Source organism: Syngnathus acus, chromosome 14, assembly GCF_901709675.1.
Source record: "Syngnathus acus chromosome 14, fSynAcu1.2, whole genome shotgun sequence".
Lineage (NCBI taxonomy): Eukaryota > Metazoa > Chordata > Actinopteri > Syngnathiformes > Syngnathidae > Syngnathus > Syngnathus acus.
The window spans coordinates 4,607,050-4,622,889 of NC_051099.1; the positions used below are offsets into that span (position 1 = coordinate 4,607,050).

The 15,840-nt window shown below is 39.1% G+C and overlaps 1 protein-coding gene and 1 long non-coding RNA gene across 3 annotated transcripts in view; one reads left to right on the plus strand and one right to left on the minus strand.

The window, feature by feature from the left end:
- Positions 1 to 346: 346 nt before the first annotated feature.
- Positions 347 to 9,785, plus strand: wnt11 (wingless-type MMTV integration site family, member 11). 2 transcript variants are annotated; one of them, XM_037270593.1, is made up of 6 exons: positions 347 to 648; positions 2,427 to 2,615; positions 4,732 to 4,976; positions 5,580 to 5,857; positions 5,933 to 6,225; positions 8,905 to 9,785. In XM_037270593.1, the coding sequence occupies exons 2-6, from the start codon at positions 2,533 to 2,535 to the stop codon at positions 9,077 to 9,079; spliced, it is 1,074 nt and encodes a 357-aa protein (XP_037126488.1). In that variant the 5' UTR covers positions 347 to 648; positions 2,427 to 2,532; the 3' UTR covers positions 9,080 to 9,785. The 2 variants fall into 2 exon arrangements, with proteins under 2 accessions (XP_037126488.1, XP_037126490.1); XM_037270595.1 differs by having other exon boundaries at positions 347 to 645; positions 2,425 to 2,615.
- Positions 6,098 to 15,840, minus strand: part of LOC119134140 — a 38,051-nt gene continuing 28,308 nt past the window's right edge. Inside the window, exon 3 of the long non-coding RNA XR_005100268.1 lies at positions 6,098 to 6,180. This is a non-coding gene — a long non-coding RNA (uncharacterized LOC119134140). The remainder of the gene's footprint in view (positions 6,181 to 15,840) is intronic.

A 15,840-nucleotide genomic window follows, 5' to 3' on the forward strand; every position in this document is an offset into this window, starting at 1 on the left:
GTCATTGACAGTTAAAAAAAAAATGGAGTATTTACTTTTTAGTTTAGTAGGCTACAGTTTAATCACTTTTTTCTACAATTTATTTATTTTTTCTGTTTTATATATATTATATTTTATATATTATATATTTATATGATTTATAAAATCAGAATCAGTTTCACTTAAGACATAGTTCTACTTTCACCAGAATCTTTATTTATATAACTCAAATAGTGAATAAATTGTTTACTGGGGTGAGCCCATGGGCGCGCCCCTGTCAGGTCGCGGAGGCGCGCTTTCTTATGCTAATTCAGGTGTGACATCAGCAGCCACATCAAAAGTGGGCTGGGGGTACTTTAGAGTCGAGTCTGCCTTCTCAGACTCACTCACACTGATCCAGCCCAAGTTTAGTTCCGCTCTCTGTTTGTGTCTCTCAGACACGCGCTCAAAAACCTGGAAAACACACAATGCTGACCTATCCGGAGTTATTTTTATTTCCCATGTTGGATTTTTTTGGACGCATCTGACTAATTAAAACAAGAAAAAAAAAAGAAGAGAGACAGACGCTTTTCCTTACTCTCCTAGGATATTTGGACCTGCTGGCGTGTGATTTCCTTACAATATTATTTGGGTTAACTTGGAAAGCGAAGTTCCGCCGGAAAAAAAAAGGTGAGTTGCAAAGTTTTGAGAACATTGTGGATATTTTTTTGTGTGACTTGATGTTAAAGTCCAATGTGCGTAAGTTCACTGTAACCTTATTTGTATGGCATTACTTTTAAATGCACACATTTACCACAATAATCAATTATGTGACGTCAATGAAATATTTAATTTAAGAAAATAAAGCAGCAAAAGTTGATTGAAATATGAATGAGTTTAGTTATCAACGTCTTTGCTAAAGGAAATACTTAAAAATGAGGAATTCATAAGAACATTGTAATTGAAATACTTTTGCAATTGATCGCTTCGAGGTGTTGATTGCAGTGATCGAGAACAACCTTTAAGCGAAACTAGAGAAGGAATCCGAATTAATTTGAATGAATGCTGTTAAGCCGCTTTACAGCTACAATCCCACTCCCCAGCATTTCTAACTTGTTGTAGCTTTAATTATATACTTTATACTCATTTTATGTATTTATCCATTTTGTGGTTATAGATTAACACTTAATAGACGTGCAAGGTGTTGATTTGTCTAAATAATCGTATCAAGGATTTCAAATCAGTTTCGTTTGGGTTTGTGCCAATCAACATTAAAGTCTCATTATCTCCTTTACCTATGCGTCTTAATGCGCTCACTTAACCACACTTCAAAAAGATCGTTTATCGACAGTTTGCTGTTGCTATCAGATTCAGCAGCTGCTGCAGCTGCTGTCCACGGGCTGCAGATTCTTGAGCTCACGTGGGCTGTTGCCACTACGGTTGAAATGTTTTTACCTGTTTAGTGAAGTGGCAGTAACACCCAGATGAAATGCAGACCGAGATGTGTGTGCAAATAAAGGAGGAGACTGGCACACTTTACTCCCTTTGGATGTTCTAAATTTATCCATTCATGAGATATTAACCAAGAAAAACATTCAAGAATTACAACTGGGCTTCTTTATTGTGCAATTGTGCAGCAGTGGCTCAGTATTTGTATGAACCCGGTTCGATGACTGTAAAGTGATAGTTTGACAAAGACTATGGATAAACACCCTGCTGCTAAAGTTCAGGAGCAGAATATCCACTTAACCAAGTATAAAATTGGGACTGGTTGCTGGGGAGGTGTCAGCTTCAGAGCACTGTGGAGTCGCCCTTGAGACGCTTTACGACCTCACCCAAACATTTGTTCGGGTTGTATTCAGTTAAACAATGCAAAGTTGAATATTACCTTCAGGGATTACAAGAAGCATGAAACAAACATGCCTAGTTCCAGATATACCCAAAATGAACATCTGAATAGTCATGCATCTTTTTTTTTGCATATATTTCATATTTAGTGCACTACACGTGATATTGTTGTTGAGGTTAAAACTTAATCAACTATTTCTTTGATTCATTTTGTAACTTGTAACATAAAACTTACTGTGAACGAGGAGTAAGCAAAAGACAACAGATCCGATAAAAAATAATCGTGTGTGCTAAATTCTTTTTTTTTTTGTTTTCCCAAAATATTGAAAAATTACAGTTATTACAGTTCGACGATATGCACACTATATATAATGATTTATTTTTATTCATCGCGAGCAATATTAATTTGATCTCATATGCACTCTCAAGTTAAAAAAAAGAATGATCTTTTAATAAATTCTCTTGCAATGAATTTCGTAACATGAACAATGACAACATTCTTACTGTGTTTCTTTACATTATACTCATTCGCTTTCTTTGCGTCAAAAGTTTTGAGAAAGTCCGACCAACCGACCAGCAGACGGCAACCCTCCTAATGAGTTCTGTTCTTCTTCCAACAGGTTTTACCAGACAAGTCCTTGCCATGACGGTGGACTTGTGAGGTGAAGAAGCTCAAAACAAGTATTTATATTTTTCCGCTCGGTGAACCACATTCACTGTCCAACCATGAGGAGGTGCTCGCACGTCCTGCCTCTCGTTGTGCTCGCTGCTCTGTTGCTGTCTCAGGTCTCCTCTGGCATCAAATGGCTGTGAGTATCCATTTTTCAGTTCACGTGACGTCATGAAACGATACATTGTGTGGCATGTTGTGGTGATGGAGCGAAGCCGCTGTGGCAGCTTTCAAGTGGGCCGCCTGACATTCTTGATGAGGAGAAAGCTTGTGTGTTCAGTCGGCGTGTATGTCATGAAAGGGGATGGTAGATTAACGGGGCATTTCCTCTGGCTATGAGCGAAAACCTCTTTAATAACTTTGATGCGGCTTCGGTAAACAGAGACAGCGAGGGTGACTTCCAAGCTATCCGGTAAAATTCACCACGGTGTATAATAATAACAGTAATAACTTTAGAAAAGCAAAGGTGGAGATGGGGAGGGAGAGAAGTCTGAAGCTTTGTGGTCTTGTTTTGCATATTCTTGTGAAGCTACTTGTGTGAGATCAGAACAGAGCAATGAATGCAAATCTCTAACTGTCACTGCTTTTATAGTGCAGTAAAAGTCAAAAACTAAGAATTAAAGCAACAAGAACAAGCTTCAGATTTGTTCTTGTCATTTACACGATGGATGTTCTTTTCATAGACAGAAATGTTGGTGCATTCTGATTTTCATGTCGTCGCCAACCTCAGTGTGGCCTGGTTGAGAATCTGGCAGACTGCTCTGCCAAATCACTAGTTAAAAGTTGGTCTAAATTTAGACCTGCTGAGATCATGTCTAACTTTTGGCGCAAGGTAGATTGCTAGTGGGCATCAAACCCTCTGAATAGTAATAGAATGTATTGAACCATTTTTTGTTATCATCATCAGAGGTAAAGCAGTCGTCCAGTAATGTTTGATTCCCGCTCTGCCTGAGTCTCATGGGTCATGTCCTCGGGCAAAAGCCACTTTGCCTCCGGTGCAGCTCACACTGGTGTATGACTGGGGGTGAATGTTTGGCGGTGGTCGAATTGGCCGTAGATACGCACTGGCAGCCACGCTTCTGTCAGCCCGCTCCAGGGCAGCTGTGGCTACTTACCCACTTCACCACCACCAGAGTGTGAATGGCTGAACGTATGAATAATGCAGCTACTGTGAGTGCTTTGAGTATAGAATAATAAGCTAAGCCAGGGATGTCAAACTTATTTTTGTCGCGGGCCGCATCATAGTCATGGTTTCCTTCGAAGGGCCATTGAAATTTCCAACCCAAATAAATGTCTGAATGTCTCAAATTATATATAGTGTACGGTACCGAACAAACTAGTGAATGACTAGATGAATAACTAGTTTTCCAAACAGAGACTAAGAAAAACTGTTAACATATTTAAAAAATATGAATGGTAATAAAAATTGCTAGCAATAGAGCTATTTTTTAAAAGTGAAAACAATTAGTAATTTTAATATTGACAAGAATTTGATGCACAATTTGTCTTCGCGGGCCACATAATAATGATGTGGCGGGCCGTATCTGGCCCCCGGGCCTTGAGTTTGACACTAAGCTATCAAAATGTATTTTGACGGTCTACGGCATTGAAAAATATCAATTGATTATGTAAGCCGAGTCTTCAGGTATACTTTCAATTCAATTTGTAGTTGAGGTCACGCTAAAGACAGAAATAGCCATCACGACACATCAAAATGATATTCAGGCACGTGCGCCATGCTAAATCCAAGCGGCGAGTCGTTTAGTTTCGATGACACAATGCCAAAACAGATGTAATAATAAACACCTGCGAGTGACCACGATCGCTGTGCTTATCATTGGGTACAACCCGGCGCCCCCCTCGGACATTGTAATGTGAAACAGGACACGTTTCTTACAAGCAGACATCAGAGGTAGCCTCCCCTGCCTGAGGTTTCTCTATAAATACATTAAATATGATCTAATCGACTCCAATATGTTCCTCTAATAGTATTGAAATAGACTGAACTGAAGACAAAACCTCCCATGGTGCTAAATGGAAATGCTAGATATGATCTATCTGGGGTTGAGATGAAATGAGTGTGCAAAAATATTTTGAGGAATATCTCATAGCTAGTTCTGCACTGTAACAAAAACATCAGAGCCAAGAATGTGTCAAAGCTGTTTTATGGATCTGCTACTAACTTTCTGAGAAGGCTAAACTCATTGTCGTGATGGATGTCACCTTTTAAAATGTTTTTCATTTTGATTCCACAGAGCAATATCACACACCCCTAAGACCTTCCACATCAACCAGACCCAACACTGTAAGCTGTTGCCCGGCCTGGTGTCCTCCCAAGCTCAACTGTGCCGCAGCAACATGGAACTCATGGAAACCATCATCCAAGCAGCCCGTGAAGTCAAGAAAACATGTCAAAAGACCTTTGCCGACATGCGCTGGAACTGCTCCTCCATAGAGACTCCCACCGACTCCTCCAAGTATCGACCGGACCTTGATCGAGGTACGGCCTTCATACATTTATGTACAATATAAAATGTATATTTAAAAAATATACCCGCAGTTTTGCTTAAAATCTTATTTTAAATCTATTTTGTAGTGGATAATTGCTGCTGCTTTTTAAATTCGATCCCAGCCCAATGAAACCACTCCTGGTCCAAAGCCTTGACTAAAAAAATTAAATAAATGCATAAATATTGTGCCAAATAAATCATGTGACCCGCTGACGGTACGAGCATAAAGTCACAACAACAAAAATGATTATATCCATTAATGTATATTATCCATACAACGTATCCCAGAGCGACTGGTCGCCAATCAATGACAGAGCACAGACAGTATAGGGCGGATCTAATTTCGCTTAATTGTAACTTTCCAAGCTCTTGATGCTCCAACCGCAAACATCTTAACAACTTAAATGTGCATTGAGGCGCCAGCATCCAGCATCGAGGCTAGCTATAATTGAGGAACGAACCACTTTAGCGCCTCGCTAATATACTGTACTGATTTTTTGTGGAGTCTATCATTTTGGACAGTACAACCAAAATTAATTCATTACACTGGCACAATGAAAGTCTCCAATGCTGCTTGTGGTCTCATTCACCAGGAACCAGGGAGTCTGCGTTTGTCTATGCCCTTTCTGCGGCCACCATTAGCCATACCATCGCAAGGGCGTGCACCTCTGGAGATTTACGTCTGTGCTCGTGTGGTCCAATCCCGGCTGAGATCCCAGAGCCTGGTTATCGCTGGGGGGGCTGCGCTGACAACCTGCACTTTGGCTTGATCATGGGCTCTAAGTTTGCAGATGCCCCCATGAAGATGAAACGTGCAGGCTCCCATGCTAACAAACTTATGCACCTACATAACAGCGAAGTCGGGAGACAGGTAAGCGAGAAAATGCATGTCGGCAAACACAATTAAAAAAAAAAAAAAAAATTATTTCTATTTGTCTGTTAACAGGTATTAAGAGAGGCGGTCGTGATGAAGTGCAAATGTCACGGCGTCTCCGGCTCCTGCTCCATCAGGACCTGCTGGAGAGGTCTTCAGGACCTGAGAGAGATCGCCATGGACCTGAAGACTAAGTACTTGTCGGCTACCAAGGTGGTTCACAGACCCATGGGGACACGCAAGCAACTGGTACCCAAAGATATTGACATTAGGCCCGTGAGGGAGAATGAACTGGTCTACCTGCAGAGTTCACCGGATTTCTGTGCCAAGAATGAAAAACAGGGTTCAGTTGGCACGCAGGACAGGTGAGACAGTCTTTCACTATACTTTGATTGCTGCAATAGAAAAGGAAAGTTTGATTTTGAAACCAGATCCACCAAATATGTATGTGTGTTTATATATGCATTTATGTACCGTATTTTCCGGACTATAAGATATGGACCAAATTCCCAAATTTAAACTGGCCCGAAGCATTGTGTCATGAAATCAATCATAAGTGGCCCGCTGAAGACTATGAATCATGAATCAAAAAGACTATGGATCATTATTTTGTGATTATAAAGTAATTTGTTGCGTCTGAAGTTGAAATAAAAAAGATAAAATGAAGAATGATTTGATTTGGATTAAAAATCTGACATGATGCATTAATGGTGCGCCTTATAGTCCGGACAACGTTTTAAAATGGGCCATTCATTGAAGGTGCGCCTTATAGTCCGGTGTGCCTTATAGTCCAGAAAATACGGTATCGCTGGTGTCAGGCTAAAAATGTGATGCAAAAAAAAAATAAAAATGACATGGTTGTTCTAGCATACCAAAAGATATCTTGAATGTTTATGAGTGTTTTGATGTAGCTGACACAATTATTGTTATCTTGCCAACACAAAGTCGCACAATCAGGGTTAACCAGTCATTCTGCACCATGGCAAAAATGAACTGCAATGGTGGTCAAAAAGTATCTAAAATAGCATTTGTGAACTGAACTGTGGTGCCGTGTGAAAACATGGCTTAACGTGGCTTTTTGATACAGTAGAAAAGAACAATGGCAAACCCGCACAGCAGCAAATAGGAAATGACCAATCGTGACTGTCAGCTCATCCAGGATGTTGACTTTAGGAAAGTGATGTCCAGTTTAGTTAGCGGGCTGGGTGATAACAACCTGAGTACTCTGTCTGTGGCTTGTCTGGGCATGTGTCACTGTGACTAGGATTCTTGTGCTTTTATCTCAAACGCTGACTAGAGCTCTTATTCTTGGGCCCGGGAGAACTCCGTTATCAATTGGAGGGGCGCGTGCAGATTTGGAAGCGTTTAAAGGGTTCCCGGAGATAAAGGTTGGCCGACACCATTTTGCTCACTCCAACTCAGGACTTTGTGGTGTGTGAGAATTGAGCGGGAAGCGAGGAGTCATTTTGTCTGAAGGTCTTACTCATGCAGAGATTTGGCTAAGCAGTATCATAAGGAAAATATGTAACATTATCTTTTAAACTTATTGAATTTTGGAGAACCTCATGCCTTATCACAGGCTCTATTTCTCTGTTTTGAATTGCATGTCACCAGAGGCACATTTTGAGAAGTGCAATTGCAAAAGCTGTTTCTACAGATTAGATTTCATTTTATTCAAATCGCATGTAAATGCTGAGAAATGTAGCCAAAATAGAATTTGAGTTGGAGAATAAATGTTGCGATACATTCACGACTGCTCGCCAGCCAATCATAACACAGTAAATAATGTTTGTTTTCTTTTTAAATAAATGGTAAAAGTCATACGAACGTCATCTTTCAGCCACTTTAAAGATAAAGAGCAGCCATGCTTCATGTCAAGGACACTCACTGGATGCAATTTCTACTGCCTGATAACTTCGCAGCCACATGAGTCTGAAACATTAATGCATTCGTCAAATCACGAGGCGGCTCGGCTTTGTGGGTCGTGAGACCAAACGCTGTGGACATTGGAAACTTTGAATACTTTGCTTTATATCGCCGCTGATTTGTCACTCACTGGTGGCCACTTGACGCAGAGGCTTTATCAGTCTTGACACTTGAATTGACCTCCCGTCTACATAGTTATATATAGTTGCTGTTTTGACGGCGTTGAAATAGGAGAGCAAATTTAGTACACTAGTCACAGGGTAATAGTTTGGGAAATTTTACAAATTTTTCATCGTGGGGTTGTTTATTTTTTTTAGATTTTGTTTTTTCAAAATTGCATTTAGTTGAAATATATTAGTTTTAGTATTAATTTATGATTTGCATGTCTCGCTAAGCGCTGAGTAGTAAAAACTCAATGAAAATATATATAAATAAATATATAGAAATATATAGATATAAAAAAAATATTTAAAAAAACATCCACAAATCAAATATAATATATATAAAAATATCTGAACAAATATATAGATATAAAAATATACGTAAAAAAAACGTCCACAAATCAAATAAGGGTACGATAGATAGATAGATAGATAGATAGATAGATAGATAGATAGATAGATAAGACAAAGAATGTGTGGGTGTTCCTATTTCAACAATGTGTTCAAGCTGCCTTTCACTCTCCGCCACTCCTGCTGCCACCATTTACTTAAGCGCCCCCTCTCATCACGCCGGTCATTAACACTCTGCCGTCATAAAAATGGAGCCATAATGTGGAAAGGGCAAACTTAAGAGAAGGGGCAGTCCTGTGTATTCAGTGTGATTTATGGCGGGGGCTGTTCAGCGCCTATTCAAGAGTCCATTGGCGCCAGAAAAGCATCCGAGGCATCCGGCGGCCGAGAAGATACGACAAAGGAAAATGAGAGAAAAATGAGGGCGCGTCGCTCGGTCAAGAATATTCAAAGGGCCATTGTGGGTTCTTCGCAGGCTCGGAGTTTGCACAGGCAGGCTGGATGAAATATTTAGAATGAAGCCTAATTGTCTCTTACTGGAAACAGGTTGTCTTTCAAACAAAGGTGGCTCACTCAATCTTGTAACTTTATTTACGTTAATTGCAGGCAGTGCAACAAAACCTCAGCTGGGAGCGACAGCTGTGACTTGATGTGCTGCGGCCGTGGCTACAACCCGTACACGGAGAAGCTGGTGGAACGTTGCCATTGCAAGTATCACTGGTGCTGCTACGTAACCTGCAAGAAGTGCGAGCGGATCGTGGAGAGATACGTCTGCAAATGAATCCCCAAAGCCGCACCGAGCCACAGGTGAACCAAAGCACTACGATAGCTACAAGACAAACTTTTTGTCTTGAACGTATTTCACCATAAAGTGTCATTATCACGTTAGTATCGATTTTTCCAAACTGCCGCTACCGGACACGGAAAGTGACGACAGTTTATGTGAAAACCGCCGTCCTCCTGGGTAGTTCTCTTTTTTTTTTTTTTTCTGTTAATGACCATGAATTCCCTCAATGTGGATGAGGAAAGTCTATTTTATTATAGCGCTAATAAAAAGTAATAACATTGGATTTTAAAGCCGGAGGAGACGAATTATGTTGTTTCTCCCTCGAGACGGAGATCTGAGGATTTTTTTCTTTTTTATTAATGGTACAGTTGATACATTTTCCTTCTGCATCAATGGACACGAGAGGAAAAGCAAACAAAGGGAACATAAAGTACTTTTTCAAACACGGGACGTTTTGGACTTTTGGACCCGCACGTTTTCCTGTGTGTATCTTCAGCATGACTTTATCCTAAAGGACTGGAAAGAAAATGGATAAAGGACTTGCTGATTAATCATCCTTTACATCTCGACATGCAGTCAGTTTAAGATATATTCTATTTTTAAGAGCATTATGAACTCATGGATATTGTAAACCACCTTTGTGTGGATGTACATACTCTTATTTTGTATACTGAAATAAAGATAAGTATTTATAAAATTATGAAATGATTTTTCCCACTTTCATTTTTAGTTATTTTTTAAAAAAATTGTTTCTTTTAAGTAATTTAGATTTAAACTACAGGATTTTCAGCACGAAAGGTATAAATGTGTTTAATACTACTATGATGAATCCCTCCAAATCAAAAAGTCCTGTATAATAAGGCGTTTCAAAAACGTTTGGGTGGTTCCAGCCACAATGGAAAACTTTACTTGTAAATTCCACAGCGAAAAAAAACCCCTCTGCAGGGGACACACAATGATTTTCATCGCAAACATACCGTATCATTTTGAGAAGCAGACCTCGACTTTCCAAATGTCAAATCCAAAAGAAATCTGATTAATCTGAGAAACAAAGGCTTGTCAGAGAGATGATAGTGCGGTTTTTGTGTGCAGCACATGTTACCCTCTGACCAGCCTTGTGTTACTTGAAGTGGTTCTCATGATTTTACACTGACAGAAATAGCTGTGAAAGATGGCGCGCCATGCTGTGAGGCCACATGATGCGTATTCAACAGTGCACGCCATACACCCATAGAGTTTAACACTTCTTGACCGCAGCGTGTCCAACACACAAAACCTCAAAAACAACTTCAAATACCAAGACATCCTCCAACGAGTACAGACCTTTTGTTTTCTTTCTTTCTTCCCAGCGTACGTAACTCAATGACTACAATTGGCTAGCTAATGGTAATTTTTGCTGTTGAATTTTCTATAGCAGGGGTGTCAAACTTATTTTTTTCGCGGGCCGCATTGTAGTCATTCTTTCGGAGGGCCATTATGACAAATAAATGTATAAGCATCTCATATTATATACAGTAAAAGCTACAAAACAAACTGACAAAAAACTCGTTTTCAAATCAGACGAGTAAAAACTGGCCAAATTAAAAAAAAAAAAGATATTAAAAGTGAAGACAATTTGCAATTCCAGTAATGACATGAATCTGATGCACAATTTGTCTTCGCGGGCCACGTAAAATGATGTGCCGTATCTGGCCCCCGGGCTTTGAGTTTGACACCCGTGTTCTATAGGCTTTCATGAACAGGTTCTAAATGAGCCAAGAATAAACAATCGGTATGGACGTGTTGGCAGCCATTTTGAACATACTTTGAAAATACCCCAAAAAACTGCATTTTACGCTAGACTTGCACTGGGCATGAAAATAGGGTGTTGAAGGAATGATGATTCATTGTGAGAGGTCTAATCAATTCCAGTAAATAACAGTTCTGGGAGAGCTCTCCAGTTCACCCGAGACCCCTAATGAAGACAAGTGCTACGGAAAACGGATGGATGGATAGATACCAGTGTTCCAAAAGCAGACGCAGGCAGTGGGGGTCAATTGTGGTATTCCGGTTTGGGGGGGGAGGGATGGATCTGATTGTGTGCAGGTGAGCGAGGGCTTGTCTGTCAACGGCATCGAGGTCTCTTCAGCATTCTTCTGTGTGGAAGATGGCGAGAAAATAAACTTTATTTTGCAATTGATGGCAAATAGAAAAAAAAATGTGACTATGACCAAATCTCTGCTTTGTGTCTCAGTGTTCAAAGAAATTCTCACGCAATTTATCGCTAGCAGGTCCAAAAGGTAAGTACGACCCTGAGTGTATTTCATCACCCCACCCAAGATTAAGTCGGACCTGTTTTTATAGTGAACCCGGTCAGGTGACCCTCTTGAGCAACTATTGTTATCATTAAGCCGTGCAACTATTCATTTCACCTCAAACTAACCCGAGTTCACTCCACATAATATTTCAAGTTGAGGACTGCTTGAGCAAACATAACAATCCTGGTTGTTAACATTAATTTGGTGCACATTCCTTCATTTTTGTGTCTATCAACACAAAGCTGGAGCTAAGCGGAAGAGCAGCTGTCTTGAGTCACCGAGACATGAATGGGCTGCCGTCAGGTAAAATACAGCTGTATAGACCAACCCTCATCTGTTTTGCCCAAGACAAAACAAAGTAAAAAAATGTCCAAAGAATAGAATTAATCACACTTTTGGCATGTCTTTGTTAGACGATCCCAAAGTATCTCTTCATGCTCGACGTGACCTCTTGTTCTGTGGGAATTGGAGGTGACCAAAAAGGTTGTTAATGGACAACAGTGAAAATATCAGGGGTTAATGTCAGCCCGGGACAATATAATACCAATTGGCTTTGTGCCGGGAGCGCTCGAGATAACGTGCTGTGAATGAGGAGAGACAAAGAATTTGGCTGGAGTAGTAAAGGCATTCAGATGTACTGACCCGTACTGTAAATGGACTTTTGTAGACCCCCACCCCCCCCCACACTCACCCTCAAGCCTTTAAATAGGACCCCGGCAGTATGTGCTGCTGAAGGCCTTTTTTTGTTTTTGTTTTAGTTGAGTGTGTGTGTGTGTGTGTGTGTGTGTGTGTTCTTAAGAGCGTTGCTGGGAGATAGGAAATGATGAAAAGCATGCGTGTTTCTAAAAAAACGAACAAACCAACGGTTGGCCGGTTGACCGAGGAACAGAATGTGACACTACCAGGAGTTTACAGTGTACACGGAAACTAATTGGGCCACTTAATGCTAAGAGAATGTAAGGTATTAGAACTATTATATATATATATATATATATATATATATATATATATATATATATATATATATATATATATATATATATATATATATATATTTATTTATTTATTTAAAAAAATGAATATGATGAAAAATATAAAAAAGGATATATATATATATATTTTTTTTTTAAATATTTGTAGTCGGATGTGAGTACAGCGTACAACTTAAAACATCTTCCATTAAAAAGACAAATGAGCCAATTCATCCAATCCAAGTTTCCAAGTTGTATCATTACCCCGTTACGAGAAACATATTTTCTTTTTGATGCTTACGATCTACTGAAGAAGAAATACTTCATCTTAAGGAAACCAAACATCTCATGACATGTTTTGGATTAAAAGAAGTCATTTTCAGACAAAACATTTGCTTGACTTTTTCCTAGATCCAGTTGGAATGAGGGATCATCAAGATGGATGAAAATGACCGAATGAGTGGAGTTGAATTAATTTGAATAAAAGAAACAGAGAGTTAAGTACGCTGGGAAAAGTAAACAGTGGTCTGGGTAATCACAGTAAATCTGTTCTGGAGTAGCGAATGCTTGGGGGGGGAACCAACAGTCTGCTCCCTTAGTGGAGGAGCTAACAAAGCCAGCAAGAAGAACAGCTAACATACTGAGAGAGGATCAAGTCCGAGAGTAACGGCAAAGGCCATGTCTGGCTGAGTTCAACTATGTCAACATCAGCGTGTAATTCAAAGAGAGAAGAAAGCAACCAAAGTACTTAAGGAACATATTTGGAGGGGAGCTGGACTAACAGTACAGTATGTGGATTTGGATGCTGCTAAAGCTCACCATATCTGGAGATAATATGTAATATAACACAGAGGATTTTCACCACACTCATGGGCCAGATGATGCTCTGAGCTGTATTGCAATGGAGCATGATGATTTGATAAATGGAGCGTTCTCTTTTACTGTAACTGTCCCAAGTGTGTAATCCCAAAAATCATTCATAACCTGGTCACATTTTGACATCAATGCGAATGGTTATTGTGACACAATAACACGGAAAAAGGCTTCTGGACTTTAAATAAATGTTATTTAGTTTCTCAAAAGTAACTAAAAAACAAAATGTACAATAGGTAACCTGTAAATTTTAAATTTGATTTCAAGCTATAAGAAAAATCACTCACAACTAAGCTATGGAAGGAATAATGTTGAAATTATAGCCCCATTGGTATGGATTTTTATGTTTATGTAAATTTTATCATCACAAATATCGGTCGATTACATCTGCAGGTTGGTTAATCGATAAACTATATATTCTGCCAACTTTGTCACATTCAGAAGAATGAATTGAAAACATCTCATGGAAAATACAGTGCCGTAAAATGGAAAACAATTTACAAAAGTCATGTTACAAAAGATTTAATACAATTCATATCCCATTTAAAGACCAGTAAATAACATCTTTGCATGTCTTTTTCAGATTTACAATCGTATTACGAGTTACAGATGTTTGTCGCAATTACATTTATTGAAAGTTTTTATGTCTCCGAGAACCAATGGATGGATTTTATGAGCTTTGTGGGACCAAAATTGGGAAACATCAACTTTGGTGTCCCATTCTGTCTCAATTAGATTTTGTTTTTTGCAAGCAAGCCTTTTGCATTCCATTTTTGGATGATGAATATGTTATTGTTGGAAAACAAACAATAATTACAGTGAGAATGTCCTTTGTTTTCTTCCTTGGCTATTAATTTAATACCCAGACCATTGGGGTTGAGTTTAAATGTTTTTATTTTGATATTGAACAGTACTTTCCAAAACAACAAAACTCTAAGTGTTTTTGTAAAAACTAAAACTACTAAAGCCAACTAACAAAGCCAACCTGAAAATTAATTTCAAAAAAATAATAAAGAAAAAAGAAAAACTAACAAAGCCAACTTGAAAATGAATTAAAACTAATTAAAACAAATTAAAAATAATAAAGAAAAAACTCTAAATGAATTATAATTCCCGAACGTTGATAACCTTGACGTCCATTGATCCGTTGAGAACAGATGTCGGATCTCGTTTATTGCTAATAAATAATTTGTTCCCAGTTTGCCCACACGTTTGAATGTGAGCTTCATTTTATTTCCCCTTGTTTCGTTTCGTGCGCATGTGATCACCATTCAGCCTTGTTTCACTATTTGGATAACCCCGACAACTCAGGTTGAGCACTGGAACATGCTGACAGGCTCCAGCTCAAGTGTTAAAATAGTTTCTCCACTTCCTTCCACAGCCACAGCTGTAGACATATAGAAGCTTGGCTTTAATTTAACAGAGCAAATCTGATCAAAGATTCTCTCAAATTGTCCAAATGAAGTTCCAAATGGCGTTTAGTAGACCCTTCCCTCAAAAAAAAAAATGTCTAGCAAATACTTAAATGTGCTTGTGAACATAGTCATTTCCTTCCATTTTTTTAAAGTTAGACTCTACGTTATAAAAGTGGTAGTCAGAGTCACTGATAACACTCCCCCAACTCGCCCCTTCCTGTTTAATGGTTTCCATATTTCTCAGCCCAAGTGAGGTAATCCAATTTATTTGGCAGCGGTCGAAATGGCAAAGTCATTATGCGTGATTAGCGCTGTTTGCAGGGCTAAACTGATTTGGGAATATTCGCAGTGCACAATGCCAATACCGTAAATGTTTCTTTTGTTTGATAACATCCAAACAAAATCTATGGTATGCGGCACAAACACAAATTTTTTTAACGACTGAAAAAATCGGCCACTTTTGAAAGGTTAATGTTCGTGATACCTAATTTTGGGTGTGGTCTAAATATCATCATCACCTGACCCTCCAAATATTTGCTTCTTCTTCTGCGTTTTATCCCGCTCATCTATTCTATCACAGATAGGCGCATAACAACATTCTTCGATCTCTCGCGTGGGCTCGTGTTTCAACACGATAAACTCCACATTCAGAAGTATTTATCGCACAAACCACATGTACTCAGGGAACTCGGTTTCAGTGTGGTCAAACTGTTTAAGTCTCTGGCAGCACACGAAAGAAATGTCATCTTTATATGGAGAAATGACAGAATGAGGAAATTTACCAAACTGCAAACGACCAACAAGGGATCTCGCATATGGAGAAACAGAGTCTCAACCATTGAGTCAGATTTCAGTGGAAGTCGAACAGTACTTGACCTTTGGCGCCATAAACCCAATTTTGAAATAATTACAAAATATCCGATCCGTAATTGACGTTATCCGTCACGATTTGATCAAATACAAAACTCAGCGACTGATTTAAAAAAAAAAATAAAAAATACATGCAATCAAAATTTAATAGTTGTACTGTGGAACCTCGATTTAACGGATCCAGAAACCACGGAACCTGGATTTATTGGTCTGGTCACATGGTTCTGAGTTGTGCTCTTTTAGTAGACTAGACCAGGCTAGAAAAAAATATATTTCTATATACCGGACAATTAACTCCAACCCTTCCTCCAATCTCTATACGTATTTAC